Source organism: Anser brachyrhynchus, assembly GCF_964034855.1.
Source record: "Anser brachyrhynchus genome assembly, chromosome: 21".
NCBI lineage: Eukaryota > Metazoa > Chordata > Aves > Anseriformes > Anatidae > Anser > Anser brachyrhynchus.
The window spans coordinates 7,731,285-7,754,734 of NC_137714.1; the positions used below are offsets into that span (position 1 = coordinate 7,731,285).

General features: G+C 40.7%; 2 protein-coding genes across 4 annotated transcripts in view; one reads left to right on the forward strand and one right to left on the reverse strand.

The window, feature by feature from the left end:
* Window positions 1–282: 282 nt before the first annotated feature.
* On the reverse strand, window positions 283–22,559 carry PANK4 (pantothenate kinase 4 (inactive)). Its single transcript, XM_080564446.1, has 19 exons — window positions 22,426–22,559; window positions 19,857–19,939; window positions 18,893–19,101; window positions 16,719–16,902; window positions 16,098–16,190; window positions 14,158–14,311; window positions 13,009–13,190; window positions 11,441–11,522; window positions 10,164–10,264; window positions 9,131–9,286; window positions 8,874–8,986; window positions 8,266–8,353; window positions 6,171–6,322; window positions 4,616–4,671; window positions 3,998–4,047; window positions 2,463–2,570; window positions 1,906–2,006; window positions 1,263–1,331; window positions 283–696 (listed from the first exon to the last, which is right to left on the reverse strand). The coding sequence occupies exons 1-19, from the start codon at window positions 22,544–22,546 to the stop codon at window positions 483–485; spliced, it is 2,316 nt and encodes a 771-aa protein (XP_080420572.1). The 5' UTR covers window positions 22,547–22,559; the 3' UTR covers window positions 283–482.
* LOC308181336 (transcription factor HES-5-like) overlaps window positions 22,448–23,450 on the forward strand; it is a 29,949-nt gene continuing 28,946 nt past the window's right edge. The window contains exon 1 of one of the 3 annotated variants that reach the window (XM_080564508.1): window positions 22,448–22,583. The gene's annotated coding sequence lies outside the window, so the exon portion shown is untranslated. The remainder of the gene's footprint in view (window positions 22,584–23,450) is intronic. The other 2 variants (XR_013941416.1, XR_013941417.1) reach the window with 2 other exon arrangements.

The window sequence follows — 23,450 nt, forward strand, 5'->3', positions numbered from 1 at the left end:
ATCAGTCCTTCAACCAACTTAACTGCAAAGAGCATGAAACAGGTTGGGTAAGTTTAAAAGCTGACATGGAAAAATACAATGTCAGATTCACTTAGCACTTTAAAAACTATTTGGTATGTGCCATGGCATTGCTGGCAGAGTAGGCAGAGATGTATAAAAAAAGGTTTCATTGACATTTAAATATATTTCTATATGAATGTCTCACAGAACAAAAAAATAAAGTCTCTTCATCACAAATACTGCAGCATTAAAATAAACACTTACCAAAATAAACAATGAGTGAGATATACATATATATATTTGAGTGTGTATACTATAGAGTGAATCATATTGTTGCTTTAAGTCACAAAAGCACAATATAAATATGGAATTTCCTGTGACCTCTTTTCCCTGTTGTAATAAAAATACATTCTTTACAGTTAAAGTAAAACTAGTGCAAGTCCATTCTGCTGCTCCTGTTCACCCCGATGACCGGATCCATATCATTTACATGGCACTTCATACTTAAAAATGACACTGAAGATTTTCCCTCCGAGACGATCGGCAAGCCAGGAGTTTTTGATAACGGCAAGCTTGAGGCTCTCACACTTCAAAGCCGCGTAATAATTCGTGTGGATGGCACGACCCATGCCTTCAATGATAACCAAGTCCGTCTTCCGTTCTCTGACCAGCACAGCCAGACCTTTATCGAGGCGGCTGAAATGAGAGGTCTGCTTAGAAACAGTCATCCCTACACATGCTACAAATAAAGACAAGATGTTCTACGGGCTTTAGCTTTTATAGAAAAGGTGGTGGGGTATGGAATTTCTGATGCCATTAAACAAGGAACATCTTAATCAAAGGAAATGGGAATGAGATGTAGTTTTGAAAGCTTCATTAAATGCATACAGAATTGGGATTTCCCAGAAAACACAGGTTAAGTTCTCTCTGCCATAGAGATATATAAATAAAAAATAAATAGATTAACAACATGAAATGCTTCTTATGCTCAAGTTGATGTCTTGGTCGCACACAGTATTTTGCATCACCAATAATTAAGTTGCCTATGAAACTGATAACATATAATTGCTGAACACCAAAATGAAACAAGCTATAGAACAACTAGGAAGGCTTGATCAATATCACAAGTCTGCAAATCCAGACTGAGCAACTCTTAATGATTTCTGTGAAGTGTGGCTGAGATACTCCAGAGCACATACGAAGTCTCTGGTTATACATCACCTGATGAAAACAAATAACAATTGGGTACTTTGTCAATATACCTTAGGTCTAGACACGGAGAACTTGAACCTGTCTGGACCAACAGCAGCTTCTCTTCCTGCAGTGCAGATCTTTATTTAAAAAATATAAAAATAAAAAGAGTTACAAGATGGTCTGTCAAACATAGTCATACAACGCCGGTAATAAGCCAGACAGCGAATAGGTGAGTGTACTTTGCAAAGGTTTCTTTTCCTGCTAGGACTCAGAAACATGTTTCCTTGAGAAACAGGTTATTTAGTTTTATATATCTATCTATCTATCTATCTATCTATATATATGTATCTCTGTGTGTGTATGTGTATTTTATATATATATATATATATATATATATATATATATCCTCTACATAGGCTAGTCTGTGCATGATGTATATTTTCCTCTCTTCATTTTTAACATAGAAAGCACAGTGGTTTAGTAGCTTGAGTCCTTATCAGGGATGACACTAACAAGAGATAATGCTGTACCACAAGAACCACTTTCTAGATTTTTCACCTCAAGCTGATCAGCCTCTGTATCTTACTTCCAGGTTGCAGAGTTCAGACAGCAATAAACACAAATAACTATGTGTGTTAGAAGGCGAAGGAACTGGTTTCTTTTCCTTTCATGTTTTGTATGATATGTAATGAAGATGGGTTATATGCTTACTGAATAACTGGATCCATCGCTGCTATCCGCTCAGCAACAATCAGGGATTCACTGTAGGTGACATCATTCAGGGCAGGGCCAGAGTTACAAGCCAATATAACCTGAGGCAAAGATGTCAGAATAGTTCACTGATTAATGCAGTCCATACATGGTGTTAGAGCTGCTTGTTTGTTTAAAGACTGTCATTGCCTGGTTTATAAAATAAGAGAGGAATTGAGAGACGAGAAGGCCTAAGAGGCCCAGTCCTTATTTCCCCCCACCCCTCCCAAGTTAACCAGCTACTTCAGGTCTTTTGACATCATAAACCCTGGTTTAGCAAACTTAGATCTGACAGAGTCCCCCTTTGCTCTGTTACTTTTTGCAGTCTACTTACTTAAAGTTAGACCTCAGAGTACCAGGGATTTTGGGACTGAAGCTCATTGCCCTAAACTGGATCATTCCCAATTTAGGTGTGCTGAGCTGGTCTCACAAAGTGCACTGCTAGTAGATATTTAACAAACCTTTAACCAATTACAGAAGCTCCGTTACATGCTGACTCTACAACAAAAACCACTTACCTCTGTCCCTCTAGAGAGGAGCTCTCTCACAAAAGGAAAGACTCCTAAAATTATGTCTATTCCACTGTTATCTGCGAAAATTAAGGCACATTTATGAGGGGGACCCTCCTGCAAGAGAAAAAACAATGCATTCAGAATTTAGTTCATAATTTAGTTCACTGAATAGTTCATGTTATTTAGAAACACTCACTTTAAGACCCCAGGTTTTATACCCCTAAATGATTGGCAATTTTCATTACCTAGCAGCAGCATAACACTTCACTTACCCCTGATCTTAAGCAAAATCAGTTTCCCTAGGATTGTCTTTGCACAGTTATTTAAAACAGCCTATAGTTATTTCGCTTTATTTGAGAGCTGTCTCAAACTCTGTTAATTAACCTACAGCTGCCAAAGATGTGTCTGACTCCAGCAGCTGGGAACAGGAGCTTACTTCAGAGGGTTCTGAAGGGTGGGCAGTCACACCTATAATCCTACCATTGGGAGGCTAGATTAGAAATCCCATTTTGTTACTCCATGCAGCTGGAGAATAACCTTCCCTAAAACAGACGCAGCAGCATGGACAGCTGCCTACACGAACATGTTGGTTATCAGGGTGAACCTACCTTTGTGGACGTTTTAAGCTAGCATGCTGTAAGGTGAACAGGATTTCCTTCTGCCAGGAAAGGGCAGGATGGACTGCTGGGGGCAGTGACATCCTAAAATAAAGAAATATTTCCTATTCTCCATTAACCTTTTGATTTGTTCTAAATCTGATGTTATGAAGTTTAGTTCACTGCAGTTTGTACCAGCAGAAGAATTCCTACTGTAACTAATGCTCAATTCCTAAGAAAAAAAAAATGGTCAGGACAGTGCTTGAACTTCCTTAATTAGCACTGTCATGAAGGATTAGATCTTAGAGGTCTTTTCCAACCTAAATGATTCTATGATTAGATGATACTTTCAAGACACAATATGCAATGATTTGGAGCAGTCTACTTATACCAAACTTTTGTCTATCATTTCCAACATAGATCTACAGAGAGAACCAAAAAACATTTACGCTTTTCAGCGAACCTTAATTAAATAGTAATAAACATCACACAGAGCCAAAAAGCTTTGCTAATTGATTAATTACTTTCAGAAAGCTCCTTAATTAATGCAGGTTTTAGCTTGATTACTGAGATGGAGGAGCAATGCAGACATTATATTTGGGTTCAAGTTTTCAAAATTACAGGTCTAGCTGTGTAGAAATAAGTGCCCTGATAAAGAAGGGAACTATGGGTATGCTGGAAGAGCTCTGAAAGCAGCCGGGTTACAAACATTGCAGTTCCTGCAGGAATTCAGCTAAGAAACTTGGTAAGTAATGAGGTGTCAAATTCCTTTTAGTCCTTTCTTTATGGTAAGGCTGCTGAATTACTGGTACTGTATTGACAGAGTTTATTTTGAGTTGCCTGAACGGGGTTCTGTTAAATCTGTTAAAAACAAGCTAACAAGGTTTTTTTTCAAGATTAATGTATTAAATTACTCAATGGTTAGTAACAATTGTGGCATCGTACCTTCAGTCGCTCTAGCCACTGACTGTAGGAGTCTTCTAACCAGGGACGTTCTGCGTCACAAACAAAATCGTGTTAGTGTTACTTTTAGGCAATGAGTAAATCTGTATGTTAGGTCTTTTTAAAGATGCTGAAGCAGTTGAGCTCAGGTTTTGAATGTTAAAACTGTATATTCAAAGAGTTCTTAAGCTCTTAATTATGGGAATACCTCAATTACAGTGCTCTTGAAATGGAATTTTCATAATAAAGCAATGGAGTCACGTGAGCTAAATACCATTAGGGCTCATCCTAAGATGGATGGTGTTGTACTTGAGGGGACGCTACTGCTTTGACAGGATTAGAACAGTACAAAAATAGCACAGCCAAGATATTCCAAACACCTGTGCAGCTAAGACTTCTGTGCAAGGAGATAGGCTTTCAGGTTCCAGTTCCTTTGGAATACAAAGAGCAACGTTGCCCTGAAACTCTGTAACCTGTATTTCAGACAAACCCAGCAAGTACGAATGGGTCCTCATCATCTGGGCAGCACAACTGTCACAACAAACACCTTCCCGCTCTCCTCCACTCACATTAACACAACATCCAGTTCCAACCACCACCACCACACGTCTCCCCCTGTACCTTGCAGTTTTGATTTGGCTTCTTCAAATCCAAATTGTGGCTCAGATTCCAGAACGCTGTATCACGAGAGAAATAAAGGGTACACATTAAGCAACTTAATCACATAAAAACACAATTCAAACATTCCTCTAGCAGGTGGTCAGCAATTTTATTGCACTGATTATCATATGGAGTGTGGGTAGGTCCAATGACTGAGAAACAGACACATTGTTCTGATGTTAAACACAAAAAGCTCAGATGTGTGTTAAATTAGAGCGTTATTATGCTAAAAGGAAAAAGCTACAGCAATATACAAACGTTTGCAGAAACTACTCTGCAGGCAAAAAAAGAAACCTTCTGGTCTGCAGACTACCATAAATGTAGTCAGGGTCTAAAATATCTGCATAGGAAACCAGTGCTATACAAAGTCTGATTTGAAGATTAGTTCACAGAAGGTATTTTAAAGTTGTACCTGTGTAGGCAGGGGAAAAAAAAAAAAAAAAAGAACTAGGTACAGGATCTAAAAGCTATTGACTGTACGTACAGCAAAGTAGCTCCAAACACTTAGGTGGTGATGAGCATACAGGTAATGAGGCTAGATTCCAAGCTGCCAGTTAAAATGTTACACCGTGCAGGCAGTGCTTGCCAGTCATGTCTCAAAGTTCCTTACATCTAGTACTGACGCGTAACTCAGCCTGTACATCTCTTAGTTCCTTCCTCAAAGGGAGGGAGAGCTACACTTACCACAAGTAGCAACTAGACTATCTGCTCTGACAGGTGGCAGCTCAAGTTTCTGTGGCTGTGGGCAGCATCAGAAGTACCCCAAGTCTAAGAGCGCCAAGGCAGCCTTGAATCACCTTGTTTTGAGTGGACTTTTTTTTGGTTTACTCAGAGGGGAAAACTCCTTAAAGATGCAGAAAGGGAAAGGAAGAGCTGAATGTCAGCTGTGAGGCAGTGACTCTCTCCCATGTTACTGGATCTATGTTATCAACCCCACAAAAACAGCTGTAAAATTGAGAGCTTCAAAATCAAAAATGTTTTAAGACAGCTGGCATTTATATCCTCACGTGAATTCATAGCTGCTGAAAGCATGTGAGGAAAAAAGCTCTCAAAACAGCAATAGAAATGTATGTTGATCAAAAATACTTAGTATTTAGTCATCAGAAGAGACCACCCAACCTAGCTTACAGCCCATTGAACGAGTGATATCAGGACAACTGTGGGTTGCAGAAAAACAGCGTATTTTCTACTAGAGGCACGTAGTATCAGATTAAGTACAACACATACCCAATTAATTATTAACCATGCTACAAGCAAAGCAGCCAGGCTGGAATATTAAATGCTCTATCACTTAACTCAAACACTCACAGCAACGTGTCTGCCAGGTTTTTAAGGGTGGAAATGTAAACTTTGCTGCACCACAACAACGCTTGCAAATAAACAACCAACATATGATTACGGTAAAATACAAACTATAATTAAAGTTAGATGGGCGCACTTTATTTACTTATTTTTAAAATGAACAATTGGATATTCTGTATCTTAAAAGGGTGCTTTTAAAATATTTAACACCTACTCTGAGACTGCTTTTGCTCCCCAGTCAAAGACATTCCCCGCAAGAAGTCCTTTCACCAGAGCAAACTGCCTCTCCTCCCAGCCTAATGAATCCAAAGATTCGATTACGCTTTGAAAACATTTTAAGGCTATGCCATTTTCTTTCTGCTTTACCTGTAAGAAAGACATGAAACATCGGATTTATAGACAAAAAATTCTTACCCATCATTGGTTGTCTCAGTCCCAAGACCGCGTTCAAGCATTCTCCTCTACGTTCATGGCCTCTAATGGACCAACAAGTTACTGTTATCAGCATGCTTAGTATCAGCAAGAAAAAAGTTTCCTGGGATTCTAATAAAAATCTTTATTAGCGCTAGTATATGTTCTGTAGCCTAAGAATTACTTTAAAAAAAAAAATAGATTAGAGGTATGATAGATCTTGGGCAGACTGGGGAATGGAAGAACAGACACACAAAAAAGACACTTAAGCAGCAACATGATCCACCAAAACCAGGTAATCTGCACGAGGAGGCTTACCACTAGCAGTTTTACAAAAACTGGAGGTGTTTTTTTGTGTTTAATTTTTGCTTCAAGAGGTTCATCATTCTAGATGCCTAGAAGCTCTTGACTTTTTTTTCCTCCACTTCTACCTCCAGAGAGATCAGTGTTACACAGCTAGTTCTACTTAAAAATGTAGGAGTGGTATTAAGTACCATCTTTACATCATCTTTTTTTGCCACTATCTTGTCTGAATTACAAAAAAAAAAAGAGCAAACATACATAAAAGCCACCTCATACAGTTTTAACTCTTTCTTAGAGTGAATGTGACATCTGACAGTGCAGCTATGGAGAAGCTTCTATGTACTTTGTAGAAACAGAGCAACAGTCAAAAAAGTCTCTAACCAGACACTGTCACTGCTATTGTTCCTGTGTCCACACAAAAGTGGTGAGGATCAGACCTACGGAAAGCTATTTTTGAGAAATGATGACTTCACACGTCCTCTCCCCCAGCAAAATAAACCCCAAAGAGTGAACAGCTGCAGAATAGCAACAAATTCTTTTAAGAGCTTCAGGTTATGCATTTGTATTATATACACTCCAACCCAACTCAGCAAAGTATCTCAACAGTTACAAAAGCAATCAAGAAACTTTTTACAGCACAGCAGGAAATTAACCCAGAGACAAGATGCAGGAAAGTGGCACAGTTTGGTTTAAGGAGAGACTGCCTCAGCAATTAAGGAACACAGTGAACAGATTTGTTTTGTTTTTCCAGGCCTTTTTGGGGAGCGATGGTGTTGGGGAGGATGATTTTGCTTGTGAGACACTTCCTCCCTGCCCCCAATTTCCTTTTCTTTCCTTTTTGGGTCAGGAGAAGGAAAGAAAACACACTTTAAGGTAACTAAAAGAACACAGAAATTAACTTCATACCATTAGTGACTTTTGCATGGAGCTCTTGAGATTGTTAACTGCTCTACAAGGTAATACTGCCAATTGCCTTTTACAACTGTCTGAAAGTCTCACATTTATTCAGAAGTACTTACACAGCTACACGTAACTTTCCTTAATTTTGAAAATGGTTTTCGTACCATGAGGAGAAAAACAGGAAAGAAAAAAATTCCTGAAGTCAGCTAGACTGCAGTAGTAGCCTCAGTATAAGAGGAAGTAAACTGATTACTCAGAACTGAAGTTCTCAGGTCATTTATAAGGTTATCCATGAGCAGAAGTGGAGCCTCTCCATGTAGTCTCCTTACTTCTAAACTGAAGGAAACACCTCCTCACTGAAGGAGCAAGTTACAATAGCATCTGATGAAGGACACCATGTACTCATCAGGAGCGGGATGGACACCACCAGTTCCCTTCTCAGAAGCACAACACAACCAACTTTGTGTTAGCACTATCCTCACCACGACTGCATTCAGCAGGTTACAGGTCAAAGGCTTTACATCCCACCAGCAACTGCTGTTTCTCCTCAGAGCAGCAACCACCAACCAGTTACAGCTGCTGCAAGGTAGTTACTAATCTCCCTATATAAACCATTACTTATACAACGTTTTAGAGTATGGAAAAAGTGTCTTGAACTTACACGTTGTCCACCCTGTAAAACAAGAACAACTTACCTTTGAATAGGGATCCGGAAAATTGAACTCGTTTAAACAGTGTTCCCTTGTATCCAAAAGACTTCTAACTGTTAAGGTACCATATGCACTTTAAAAAGGGAGAGGGGAAAACAGATCAACTACTTCAAACAGAAAAAAGGTATTTTCTCCTGTTTCCTCCATAATTAGGATGAATTCCAGTAAGTCACGGCATGTAAGACAAACGTTTCAGTTAAAAGTCTTCACATGCCACATGTGCTAAAACAGTCTCTAAGTGGTGAATCTACTAAACAGACTACTTAAATAGAGAGGGAAAATGTTCAGAGCAAAGTTGCCAGACAATTGAACTAACACATTACTGCTTTTATTAACTTCTAGACCATTAGTCATTTTTCTGCTGAGACAGAATTTAACTGAGAAATTCTAATAGGGAAATCCCATGGTTCTGTTCAGAGGACCTGACATTTGGCACATCAACTTGCTCCAGCCTACGTAGCTTTCAGTTTGCTCTGCTTAATATTTAATAAAAGCTTTTATTTAGCTTTTAGTTAGTTTATAGCTTGCTTTTAATTTGCTCTGCTCAACAGAAGCAGCCAGGTGATGAAAGCAGGAAAATGAAAGACACTTACAAAGGCTGCTGTCTGAGCGTCTGGAGCTTGTTCCAGTATTTCTGTCGGAACTTTTCAGCTCTCTCAGGTGCATCAACAGAATCTGGTTGACTGGCTGCAGCACGCTTTGCCACCTGGTAGAGAAGAGGAAAAACTGAAGTTACCGATCAAATTACTCTTCTTTTTAACTGACCTAAAGTTCAGGCTGAAAAACAACCCCTCCATTTGCTTTACTCTTCAGTCATCACTCACACACACAACTCCTTTGTGACATTTACCCCATCCAGTGCCTCCTCAAAACAGGTAAGCCAGTATTTTCTGGCCATGGCATCATCCGTGAGGTCAACAGTGTCTGGAATATAGGTCGATGGGTCCTTTAGCAGTGGCAGGTTAACAAGTGGTCTCTCCAGCCTATCCATTTCAAACATGTCAAACTAGGTGAAAAATGAAAGATTTATTAGAGCTTTTTCAGAAATTGATTCATAACAAGTTAAACTAGCACAAGGCCTACACAAATCTGTAAGAGTTTTATACATCATCTTTGGGTCTAAAAATGCCTAGTAACAAACAGGAAATAACCAACCAAAGCCAAGTTTTCCCCCAAGTACATGAAGCTACTTTCTGAAGACTGGGAGGAGATAAACCAATGAGGGAGGAAATAAAAAAAAAAAAAAAAAAAAAACTTGACATGAAAAACACTGGCGTGCTGATCAACAGAAGACAGTAAAACATGCTGAGCTCCACCACAGTGCCTTCTTTTCAAAAGCACTTTTCAGCAGATCCAGACTTAGAATAATTTAAGAACCTTAAGGTATTTTCTAATTGCTTACTGTATGCCAGTTTCACTGTGAAATTGGAGTTACTGTATTTAAGAGATGACTGGGATCATGCTCTTCTGTGCAGTTATATATTTCTCTCTTCGTAGGAAGTAAATAAATGATGCTTAAAGACATGGAACATCAGACTCAAAATTCTCAAGCACAGTATTTCAATGATAGCAAATCCAAGCTACTTCAAAGAAAGGGCAGGAGACTAATATTTTCTCCCACCTTTGGTGAGGCAGAACAAGACAAAGTAGCAGCCGTGATCTGCTTTTATGAAGCATTACATCAAACCATCACAGATGACACAAGACATCATTGCGCACAACACGACACCATCACACATGATACAGGACGCTGTGTTAGTCACTTCTTTCGGTAAGCAGCACAGCCCCAGGGACAAGAAGCAACTAGTTTTAGAATAACTGTCTAGGCTCAAAGCACCACTGCCAAGAGAAAGCACGTAGTTCTAGGAAAGACAACCACATACTGTACCACTCCTGGTTCTCTGCATGGGGTAAACATCAGGTGATGTGCTCATGAGACCAGAACTCCCAGCGTAATTCTCTCCCCAGCTATACTGGTTTGGATCTAGAAAAGAGAAAGAGAGAGAGACACATAATCTGAAAATAAAACTGAAAATACTCCCATGCGCGAGTCTAGAGTCAGCACCCCTTCAGAGAAGCTGTTTCACTGCAAAAGCCATTTCTCCTTGACTTTATACATAAATCAGATTTTTTCCCTCTAGGCCCCAGTAGGTATGTTTTAACTTCTTGCTGACTTACCTACCTCTAAAGAGCTTCAAATTAAACTGAATGAGACACAAGACAACTGGAATTCTAACATCATTTTTTAAACCACTTTTTTTTTTTATCATTAATGGCTATAAAGAGCAGGATGTCTTCAAAGCATTATAGACGGCTACTTTTTCTGTCATCAGAGAACTACTTTCTTATTTCTGAATATAAATCCATTATTAACAGAATATACTGCAAAACTCTCAAAGCATAGTGTAAATTTCATATAAACACTAGTTATTTCTAGAATTTTTCTAGGAGTTTAATTAAGTTCAGATGTACAGAACATGCTACAGAAGTAATGTCTTTAATTCCTTAGTAGCTGGTTCCCTGCCCACATCTATAAAGTGGGTATGAAATGACTTCCACATCCATTGCTCTGAGGTACATTTGATATTTACTGAAACTAAGTATCGTTAACCACCTCATTCTTTTTTCCACTATTAGTAAGGTACTGAATGGCTTGCTAGTACATCAACAAGAAATTAAAGGAAAGAAAAAATACAAATGGCAAAATTCAACCAAAGCATCCTATACCCAAAGAATGCTGGAAAGAAGTGTCTCATCCTTCATAAATATCTGTGAGGCTTTTCACTCAAATGAGTAAGTTTTGAGATGCCGGTCTTCTGCAGTACATTAACTGAATTCAGAAGCTGGCCTCTTAAAGAGGAGGAAAGTTCTCAGAAACTCAATTTCCCCAATTTGATTTTGAGGTATGACTGCTCTTTGCAGAAATGCAGAAAAGAGAAGAGCCAAATCCTGCTGGATTCTCAAAGGTGAGCAGGAAAACAGTGAGAAATTAACGTGTTCTTGCCAGAATATATAAAAGCAAAGCCCAGCATCTGTGTTTATTAGTGCCAAATGTATTTATTTAGGCAACAACTTACATGCAGCCTCTTAAGAGAAACTTGGACATTACACTGACATTTCAGAACACAGCATATACAGAACATAGCAATGCTGTACTTACTGTCTTGTTCAGCTCCTTTTAAAAATGCCCCAATGGCTCCCAGGTAGCCTTCATGTCTCAGGAACAATGCCTGAACCTCTCCCTGCCACAATATGAAACATTGCAATTGGATGGTCCCTGATGGCTAACATGTACTTCTTCGTCACTAGATTTACACTTAAATTTAATAGAAACAACTGAAGATGATAATATTCATTTGTGCTACATTCTAACACATTCAGTAATTTTAATGGTGCTCCAAAAATGGTGTTTCTGAAACACAGCTTCAGGAGGACCTGCTTACATACATCATTCCACAATTCTAAGACAGCTGGAAAAAAATACATGCAGAAATGGCGCGTATTCTAAGCCTGCGCAACCACAGAAGCAGAGGGAAGCGAATGCTTCGCCAGGAAAGACCACTGCATCATTCCCTGAATATTCAACTCCTCTTGCTTGAACAGGCTGGAAATATAAGGTCAGCTGATCTCTAGGTCATCAACGTGTGTGCCACTGCGCATCCACCACATTCAAGCCACTCTTCATTTTCTTTATTTCATTACACTGCTGTTTAACATGCAACAATATACAGTCACCCTGTACATTCTCCATAGGCATTTGCCCCACCAGGTTAGTTAGCTTAAATGTTAACGTATAAAAGAATGCCAGGGAGAACAGGACCACCACCCACCCTAGCACCCGTAGCTTTCCTAGACAAGGCTGAGTGAGACCTCCTCTGAAGGATAGTAAGCCAGGTCTACAGCAGATAATATCAGAAAAGTTAACGCTGGGTTTAACTATAGTGGAGGGGGAAAAAAATAATTTACAGTGAGATTTTTGTACAGACTGAATCGCTGATAAGGTTGTGCTTACAAGAATCTAGAGCTGCAGTTTTGTGGTAGTTTTCTTGAAATGCAACCAAGGTTTTACAGAAAGACTGCAATGGTGAAACAAAGGAAAATAAAGCGGCATATAGGAGTCTCTTGCTTGAAGCACTGAGATGAGGTAAAAATAGCATCAGTGGTTCTACGAAACTGCGACATGCATTGCGAAGGTGCAGGAACCGATCTACCCGTACCAAGCATTAAGTGAGCTTTTGGACTGCACCGGTTTTCTACTGAAATATCGTTAGTATTTGCCACAGCCTCAAAACCTGGAAAGGATTACAGCTTTTTTTTTTTTTTAATAAAACCACCAACAAAAGCCCAAGCTACCACCACCAATATTAGCTGCTAATTATCTCAGCAGAACAATCCCACATTGCATAGCCTGGGGGGTGAAAAGAAATAGTTGAAGTCAGCAAGAGGAATTGAATAACAGTGGCAGCTATCTAAGAAAATAGTGAAAATTACTGTCAATCAAAAATAAATAGAGAGAGAGAGAAAGAGAGGCTAGAGAGAATTCCTAGGCAATTCACATTTATTTCACCCCTCCCACAACAGATCCTTCTAGCCCTGCCTTACCTACCTAAGAGCAGTCCTTTAAGCTGATTTAAGGTGGGAATCTATTTATTTTAAGTCCCCCAAACTCCTAGAAGAAGATACCTAGACACATGAATTTGCTATTAGGAGAATCTCTGTTTTCGTTACCTTTGAGAAGAAGTTGATACTGTAGGTTATTGTGCGCATGGTAACTGGGTGACCCCGAATAAAGAATCCTCCAAAATATATTTTATCTAAATTATGGAGTTTGGCATAGAGGCAGGCAAGTTGACCAATGTCATTGCTGATCATGTGTAGTAAGCTTTTCGCCATATCTTCTTTGGAAAACTCTTAAAAGAAGGAAATAGCAAGAAAAATTAAACACAGCTGAAGAATGCTCAAAGGAACCATACAGATTTTTTAAAACAAAGAACCTACAGCTAGAGAAAAAATATCCCTTTGTTTGACCAGGCTCTATGTGTGTAGAACAAAGGTGTTACCCCCCAACCCAAAATCTTGTTATTAACCAAGTACCAAACAACAAGCAGCATGTATTTGACTGAAAACACTGTGGAAAAGCACTGAGCTGCTGTGAAATATTGCTTGAAAGAAGTCTGCTTGAAAGGTCAATAGCAAATGGCACGAACTCCATTTCATCTCTAGGAAACATGGATAACGGTTCATCCATCCACCTCGATGTGTGATGTGCTGCAAGCATTTTATTAGAACACCGCAAATAAAGTCGCAGGTTACAGTAAATCACTGCCATAGGTGTTTTTCTGGACCAACACAGCCAATTGTATTTTCCACATAAACAGTGGGCTATCTAGACAGTTATCTTTGTTGTTTGCCTAGACTTATGGAATCCCAAACTGAAAAACTGAATGCCTGCTTGCAAGGCAGTACTGGATAGTATCTTTAATCAATAAAGTATCGTGCAGGCAAAATAAACCTAGGCAAGATCATGAGAAACACTGGTAGTTATTTTCCAGCTCTACTTGCCTGGAGAACGTTACAAACATCAGATTCCCAAGGGCTGGAGGACATGGTTGAATTTCTTCTCCTCATTAGTTTCAAAGAGCAACTCTAAATAACTGGAGCGACTCAGGCAGTGTTCAGTGCCCCCTCTCAGCCCACACACATAACATAGGGAAATGGATAAGGCAGCATCCATTTACGCTGATGAAATTGGCAACTGTTTCTCCATCCTGATAAGCGTTCACAGGAAGCTTGTACAAGTAGCAAATCCACGCTGACAGGCAATCTAAAGTATTAATTGTATAGCAAATCTTGGGAAGATCTTTTCTATACTGATACCTTTATCTGCTGTAGTAGATTTCCCAAAGCTGCTAGCTATCAGATTTCCACTTAGCCCCAGGGTCTGGCAGGCGCCTCCGTACACATCTTTCACCAACATGTCTACATTTGTGTGCTGTCCCTTTGAAGCGAGCTGCAGCAATTCATCAAATTTCTGAGGATGAGAAGCAGAGTTACTCTAGGTTTTTGGGACAGCCAGAAAACCTTGCCCACAAACTGAGTTCTGCAGCATCCTTACTGACAAAAATAAAAATAAATAAATAAACAAACACAACAAACCAAAACAGGGGCTTTGGCTTGGAACCAACCCTGCCAGTAAAAGAGACAGCATTTCTAATAACAAGGATTTATCCCAAGCCCACATCTTATCAAACAGACTGAGATTAAGTTGGGCCCCTTCCAACCTCAATCATTCTGTGATTCTGTTATCTACAAATAATTAGGTGAAGTTCCGCATAAAAGTAGAAGTGGAGTGCACAATTAATCGCTTTGTCTATCTTGCAGTATTCTGGAGAACTGAAAAGTCTCTGGCAGAATTATGCCATTGAAAACTTGAGCAGTACGAAATAAGGCAAAATTTGCCAAATTCTGCTCTCCGTGCAACTCCAGTGAGTATGGAATTGACAGTACGTTGTACAGGCATAAATAAAAAGGGCTTTATCCAGCATCACCAACAGGATTGGATTTTATAATATTTTGGCAAGTAAATTACCAAATGGTTCTCCTAGTCTAGCACCTTTAATCTCCTCCAGATTAGAGCATATTAAAGTCAGAACCCTCGTATATCTCTTGTCTTGGAATGAAGTCAGGAACACAGTAGCTAACAGCAAGCAGAATTATGTCTTCATGAGGCATATAAAAAAAAAAAGCTTAAAAACAAACAGTTGTCTGTCTTTACAAGTGAAGAAATGCATTAATGTCCCTGAAATTAAAACTTGCACAAAATCTGCATGATCCCAATAATCAATATTTATAGATCTGTTAATGCTAATTTCCACTTCTACAAAACCATAAAAAAATAGGAGCTGACATTGTCATATTCTACAATTTGTTTTTAAATGCATCAGACAAAAATATTTTAAGTATGGGTCTTCCCTTTGACATTTTCTTATTTGGTGCATATGTAACTCTAGCTTTTTCTACATTGGTGACATTTAGGAGCACGTATTTAAGTCACATGGATCTCTGAGACAGGAAAAAACAGCATGATTTAAGAGCTGAGTTAGGCAGAGTAGTACTAGATCAGGCCTTACTCTGGCAGATGACCAACCTGGGATTTAAGTGTTGAACCCCTGGAAGCGTGAAGTGTAATGTAAGAGAGGTGTAACTCCTCCCTACTTCCAGATATTTTGCAATAATTAGGAGCTCTCTCTTTTGCTTCTGTGGATCCTATTCCAGGTACTATGCAGGCATTTCATATTGAAAAAGGGTACAGAAAATTAGCAGGCCACTTAGAGCAGGCTATTCTTTGCATCATAGCCATTATTCATCCTTGTTGACCAACTCCTTGACTCAAGCAGGATCATTATTTTGCCACTGCTGAGCATCTTAATGTTTTTGCCTCTGTTCTACTAGCACTTTTTGCATTTAAAGCTTCCCTTTATACATCAGAAGCACAGAAAATGCAAACACAAGTCAAGGACTCAGCCTTTTTCTAACAGTTTACGACCACATGCACCTAATGGAGAGGTATTAAAATCGCCCTGAGCACTGCAGAACTGCCTGTTCCATGTCTGTACAAGGCCAGCAGCTCTCTGAATAAAACATAACGCCCCACAAGAGATATTTTTTCATTTTCTAGTGCAGTCATATTGGGTTTCTAGTTCCTTATACAAATATCACTTAAAATTGTTATTTCTCCTTATTTAAAGAGTTTTAGCAGTCCACCTCTTAGCACATCTTTTATCACCCCATGTCCCTTAAAACCGATGCTCTGATACCTTTGTTTTTGTGAGCAGTGCTCCAAGACCCCAGAAGGTTCCACCTCCAATTGAGCTCCCTCCTATCCATTCAAATTTGTCTTCTGTTTCTACCTGTCAATAAAACAAGGCAGATTTGTCTAGAAAGTCATATTGTAGCTATACACACACACAGTAAAATATGAGAAGATGTGGGGTTTTTGAGAAGTGGAACTGGTGCAGGCAGAACTATTTAACTGTATAAACATCAGGTGAGTTCTCCAGAGCTACATGTTCCACACACCTACAACACAAGTAGTATTCGAAATCTTTGTATTTAATTCTAGACCAAATATCCTACTTATGGACATTACATTTAATCCCCTAAACAGTGTATTAAAAGAAAAAAATAGTTCTGATCTGACAGCCTTTGTCCCGTCAGTTAATATAACAACTTCTCTAAACACCAAGTTAAATTTTATTTAAAAAGATCCCATTCACTATTGCAGGAAAACATTCATAACTATGTAAGAAAAGAAAAAAATATGTATTTTCTTTCTCAACATTGTATTACCCATGAAGAAACAACTACAAATCTAAAATAGTAATGTTTCAGACCATCTCTGTCAAATTCTACAACAAAACATTTTAGCAACCACTCACCTTCACTATAGAAACCCCAGAGCCAATATTCACCAGTAAATAAGGGAAAATATTTGGGTGGTTTGTCTGAAATCGGAATTCTGTATCTGAATCTTTCTGGTATGCAAACACTTCATGGGGTATGTTCCTTAGCACAAAGTTACATCCTTTAATGAGGCAGGTCATTACGTCTTCTTTATCTACTCTGAAGGGGAAAGAGAGAAAACCTTATTATAAATTTCACAGCCCTGCTGATAAGCAAGTATCCTTTGCATTAACTTTTAAGACTTTGTAAGTAGGAGATACCAACCCACACTATATGGCAAAAGCCCAGATCTCTTAAACCACAAAACCGAGATCTGCATATGTACTGACGTTCAACTTCAGTGGCAGAACACAGCCCAACACTGGACTGCAGTTACACAGTAACTTTGATCTTACATTAATCATGCTGTCAGTAAAAATAAGTCTGCTCCTGTTTGCTTGGTTCTATTGCCTCTCTAGTGTGCTAGTGCTAGCACAACTCTATGTGCACCCATGCAATAACGTAGGTCAGAAACTTATCTGGCAATTAATGGAACAAACTCATTTTCTAACACAGCATAATATTCTATTGCTCTTCTGCTGCCTTCTTCAAAAAGGACAAAAGGCCACCTCAACATTTCAGCGCTCATTTAGAGCAGATTATAACAACTGCAAGGAGCTTACTGCTGGCATTACCAAACACAAGAAAAGAGACTTCACAGGAATAATGGGCTTCACAACTGTACATATCCTGAGCAGGAACACTAGGAACATGACACGTAACTTAGATAAGTGACTTCTGTGAACTTCTGTATTATGTATTGTTGCTGACATGTGCTGAATTTCTGAAAGGAAATATCATAAGCCCTTTTTTGAAAGCACATAAGCAAAGCAAAACATACATCTCTATTAATACAGAGTACTTTAACTTTGTCAGGAAAGAGAAGCTGCTTCTACGGGAAAAAAAAAAAATCAGCACATGCCCCATAGTACTAGAGAAGAAGGGAACTGCAATCTAGTCTCGATTAACTGGCACTTAGTAACAGCCAATAAGGCACTGATTGAGGCTGGTTTGAAAAAAAAATGTTAATAGAATCCTACCTATCGGAAAAGAAAGATATTGAAAAAGCAGTGTAAAAAGAGATGAACGGAGTACTTCAGAAACTGAGGAATATGCTGTATGAGAGGTGCTCTGAAGTTCTCCCCCAGTAGCAGCAGGTAATGTTTTATGTTGGTGTAAGTGAATGATATGTTTATCTATATTTACAGTGGCTTTTTTTAGCATATGGCTTTTGATAAAGTTTTTGAACGGTAAACTTATGAGGCTGTAAATTCAGGAAACTACCATTCTGTCTCCTACAAGGCTATGCTGCATGAAGTTGAGGCATGATCTATGCAATAAATTACTATGTTGCCTCAATTATTTACTTCCGGGCATGCATGGAAAAACGTTAGAAGCTTCGTAACTTGAGAACCAGGCAACTGTAGCTATTAGGTACACACAGAATAAAAAGCATTTGCCAACAATACTTTGGCTTTTAATAACACAGTCTGCCTTTTGTAGATTTCACCTTTAGATCTTAAATACTGACTCATAATTAAAAAAACACAACTCAAGAGTAACAGATCAAAAGTTCTCAATTAAAATTGTTAGTAACAAGCTCACTCCCTACTTGCTGTAGTTCAAATGTTATTGCACTTTATATATTATTGTAGGTTTTGTGTAGTTGGGTGTTGACCAAGAGTTCAGAAGCATGCTACTGACATCTAGGATACCACCATTGAAATGCTGCTAGTTGAGAAGAGTAAAAAAATAATCACTGTAATTACGATACAGAGGAGTTTAAGTTTAAAAATAGAATGGGTGCAAGCCAAATCCTTTATACAAAAAGCTGTGATAATACCATGCTTTCTTCCTTGTTACTGCCTTTCTCCTAGCCCCCAGCTTCCTTCCTGTTGGCTCTGTTACTGGACCCCTGCTGCGTCAGTTCACGATACAGTACCTTTCTACAACTTATGTTCAGTCTGATCTGACCAAGGTGCACACACAAATTCTCCTGCCTCAACTTTGCTATGTATACGGCTTTTAAGGGTAAAAGGGAAAGTCAGTCTACTAAAACGCACTTCAAAGAAACACATTCCCATAACTAAATTTAAACAGTTTCACTTACTTCAACCCCAACTTCTTTTCAATAAGATCTTTGAATTTATAGGCGCCACCACCTGTAGCTTTGATGACTTTAGTCTCTGTATTGACAAGATGGTCTTTGATGAAATCTAGACAAGTCTCAATGTAAGTGTTCTCAAACTTAATGAAGTGAAGCCGAGCTGTAATCTCCTCCTGAACCGATATTTCATACAAAGGTTCATTTTCTATGTCCTTTAAAAGAAAACAATTTCTTACAGATTATTCAAAATCCTTCCTGAAGAAACAAGGATATATGTTGAATTATTAAACATCAATACTTGTGCTTCCTAGGCCTTATAACTCTGTTAATGCTACTAAACATAGTTTCACAAACTACTTTCAAAAAGAAATACCATTTAAACACATCTTAGTATTATTTAAGCTGGGAATATAATCAATTTTTTTGCATGTATTAGACATGCCTGAAATCTATGTATGAAACAGTTATGTTTACTTGTTTTTTCACAAGTGTCATACTAATTGGTCTAGCAAATAACTATTTCAAACATTAACTGTGCCATCCGTATGTATCTATGGTGCAAACAAGGAACATAACTGAGTTTGCTCATGTATGGGCTGTACAACATTGAAGCCTTGCAATTTCAGCAAAGAACATGTATGATGAACGTATAATCACGTGGATTTGTATCTAGAGATAGACTGAACTTGCAAAGCAAAAGTAACCACCAAACCCATGCTAAGGGTTGGTTTCCTGTGAAATACGCTAAAAGGTTTTTAACCAAAGCCACACTCTGAGCTGCTGTACGAATGCTTAAGGATATTGTGAGCTCTGTCAGTAGAAACTAGAATGTGTATTTTAAAGAGCATTGCAGTTTCAGATAAGATTTCTATTGTACTATGAAAAGCCAGCCTAGTACTTCACTTCCAGTCCTGGCTGTACCTTTCTTATGAGTCTATCATATGCAATTGACTGATGCAGTTCTCACCTTTCCAGAATGATCAAAGGATCTCACTCTTGCCACTTTGTGCTGCACAGTCGAATAATAAGCCAACTTGGTTAATGAACCACCTGTTAAGAAGATGACAAGTAATGATGAATGCCTCACCTTAGAGCAAACAATCTCACTTATGTTTATGTATACTTTGCCTACGAGTTCTTGTTTAGCTGAGTTCTCCTCTAGTAAAGCCAGATATAATTAAGCTAAGCGCCTACTGTAGTGACCCAAAGAACCCTTGACTGGAAAACTGATTTTGCCTAGTTAACTCCAAATGAACTACTCTACGGGTAAAGCTCCCCAGGATGAGCATGTGCCTACCTCATGTTGGAGACTGCTGAAGATGAGCAGAAATAAGAAACCTGAAGTTCTGCTCTATAGCTAAGTGAGAACTGAAGGTAAAGCATGGATTCATATAGCACCTACTTGCTTACCTTGTTAGTAAGATTTCTAGAACCCCCCAAATTTGCTGCTCGTAAGAGGATTTTATTTGTATGTTTGCAGTGATTGCATAACGTATGAAGTCAGACTGAGTAATTTCGTTAAGTCATTTTTCTTAGGGCAAAACAGTACCTGGTGGTAACTTACTCAAGTAGGTATTTGACCATGAAAGTCAAAGTCATGAAGCCATTAATTTCTTCAGAAAAGAGGGGGAAGCCTGTTAACCACTTCTGTGTTAAGGTATCAGTATGTTTCATAAAACTCTCAGCTGCTGTGGCTGTTTGAGGAAAACCTTAATTTTTAAATCCGAATAAAAGTAGCCTGGACTGCAGAACCACTCTTCTTATACAGAAAGTCAGCTCTGACTTGGTACCCATGTTGAGAACACGAGTACAAGGCAGGCAGAAGGTCCATACTTCTCAGTGCTACAGCTCTAGCATGTGAATTTAAATCTGTGTGCATAATTGGCTTCTTGACAAAGATTTGGCATGTTACCCCCCTCGGTAACTTTACCATGCAATCTCATAGAACATGCTGTAAGAAAGACCAACCAAATAATTATAATCAGCTTCTGGGTTAAAACTTAAGTCTTGACAGTAAGTAAAAATCTGTCTGTTAGGTCATAATGACTAAATGCAGTGGCCCTACACTCTGCCTTATGAGCAAATAAAATCAAGAAATGCAGTTTAGGCAAGTGGAAAAAATAATCGGTTAGTGCTTGTAGCTTTGCCTACATAGCAGTACTCTCAATTCTTCCATAGTGCTGAATAAACAAGGAATTTTTTGCAGCCTCTAAGAAAATGAAAGGCTTTCTCCAGCAAAATTCAAGTGAGGTCAATTCGGAGCAATCACTGGCAGACACTTATAGCAACAAAAGCAGTAAAGCTTGCCTGCCCTCAGATCTTGTTTCAGGTCACTAGCCAATGCTTTAAAGTTTCTGGTAAACAAAATCCAAACTGTTCTGCTGGCTTACTGCATAAAGGTGAGTTTTTTTTTCCCTTTTTTGTAAATATATATATATATATCTGCTAGGAGGAAAAGCTTCCTTTAAACCAATTGCAAAGATTGTTTTCAAATGCAATAGTTTGTATGGCACTGAGAGATGAATTACGTAGCATTTAGCTAGTGCTGCTAATGTAGGTACATTGGTAAATGTTCACCTAGTGATGCTTATACCTCCTTCCCTTCCTCAATCATTTTTTAAAGACTTAAATCCACTCGGAACACCAGCTGAGCCACGCAGCCAGGCTTTGTAACTAATCCTGCAGCTCTAATTCTGCTCTGACCCTCAGGAAGTGCCCATTCCAGCTGTTATTTTAACGGGAAACAAACAGCTACCTTCTGAGGGTGCAGAGAGCCTTGTGGTGTGGTAAAAGCCCTTGTATTACGGTGTGTTCTCCCCCTGCAAGCCCCCAGCACCCAGAGCAGGGCAGGACCCAGAGGATTAAGGGAGCAGTGTGACCGCATGGTGCCGTGATGGCAGAACGTTTCATTTTCGGTGTTTTTACGCCCTTTTACTCACTAGAACTTATGGAATGGAAGCAAAACGCGTGCCCGGGCTCTCCCCAGGGGGCACCCCCTCGGTGCGCTGGGGCCTGGGGCCAGCCCTCAGGCCCCGCCACGGGCTGTGGGGAGGAGCAGCCCCTGTTTGTGGGCCCCGCTGCTCCGGAGGCACCGAGGGGAAGGGAATCGGGACAGGGCAGGCCCCGGCCGCCGCCTCAGCCCGCCGGGCTCTCCTCGCCCCCCTCGGCCGCCAAGGGCAGCCCCGCGCTGTCCCTCAGAGCGCTCCCCCCGCCGCCCGTTAAGGGCCGCGCACGGCACGCCGGGACTTGTAGTGCCACTCCCCGCCCGCGCCCTGTACCCGCCAGGTGACGGGACTTCAACTCCCGCCGTGCCCCGCGCAGCCCCCCTCGCCGCGCCTTCTGCCGGGAGCTGTAGTCCCCCTCTGGCACCCCTCGCCCGGCGAGACCCCTCAGGTGACTACATTTCCCAGCGAGCCCCGCGCCGCGGTGGGCCGCCGGGCCCCGGTGAGTCCCCTCAGCGGAGCGAGAGCCGCCGCCCGTTCCTCCGCCGCCGCCCCCTCCTTGCCGCGGCCCCCCCGCGGCTCCGGCCCGGTTACCGATGTCGATGGCGAAGCGCTTGGCGTTCTCCAGGTTGCGGAAGATCTCGTCGGGCGGCAGGGTGATGCTCTTGTCCAAACTGCCGTGACCGCCGCTCCCTCGCCCGCCCCGCTCCGCCATTTTGAGCGCAGCCCGCTCCTCGCCGGGGGCTTATTCGGTATGCAAATGTATGCGCATAGATTTGCATGGCAATGAGGCGGGGCGCGTGCATTATGCCATGAGGCGGCGGGCGGCGTGCGCATGCGCGGGGGCGGCCGCGGGTCACCTCAGCGGGCTCAGGGAGAGGGCAGCGGCGCTGTCGGCGACTATCGGGCGGTATCGGGCGTTATCGGAAGATATCGAGCGCTATCGGGGGCCTCACACCTGCCCTGCCTGAATCCCCCCGCGTCAGGCTGATGGCGGACGCGGGTCGCTGAGCGCCCCGAGGCTGCTTCCCGAGCGCGATCGTGCCCGGGGTGGGCTCGGGGCCCTGAGGTGCTGAGGCCCCGGGCGGTGTGGTGCTGCCCTCCCCGAGCCCGGCCTCTCCTGCTCCACCCCCCAAAGCCCGGCACCGCGGGGAAACAATCCCTGCAAACCACACGATAAAGCCAGCAAGCCGTTCTTAGCCAGATTTTTATTTATTTTCGTGCCAGTGAAAGTTTGTGCAACTTCTGAAGGTCACAGCGGTTTCTGTCGTGGGTTACGCGGTTGGTGCGTCTCACATACAACGTGTCAGAGCATCCGCGGGTTGTACTGAATTTACATCCTGCCCTGGGGGTAGGGTACCCAACAGTAAATATAATTTGTACACCTGCCTTTCATAAAAGACTTGGATAAATATTTATTGCAAAATCGACAGCACAGCCGTAACTTCCTTTCCTATAAGGACATAAACATGAGCTGTTGCCTTTATAAAAGGCGTACGCATCCTGCACCTCACAAGCAGTACCCTGGCTTTGTGAGCAAGACATCCCGAGGAATTTCCTCTACGTCGTTTGGGTGATGGTTCGACCATTTTCAGAGCACGCTCGGTACGGTCTACAAA

What these genes read in the sequence shown, in the direction of transcription:
- PANK4 (XM_080564446.1), bottom strand. Translation starts at nt 22,546, where the DNA reads ATGGCGGAGCGGGGCGGGCGAGGGAGCGGCGGTCACGGCAGTTTGGAC. An exon ending in AGTGGCTAGAGCGACTGAAG is followed by an intron (nt 2,571 to 3,997) that starts GTACGATGCCAC and finishes TTTCTCTTGCAG; the next exon opens with GAGGGTCCCCCTCATAAATG. An exon ending in GCGATGGATCCAGTTATTCA is followed by an intron (nt 1,332 to 1,905) that starts GTAAGCATATAA and finishes TTTTAAATAAAG; the next exon opens with ATCTGCACTGCAGGAAGAGA.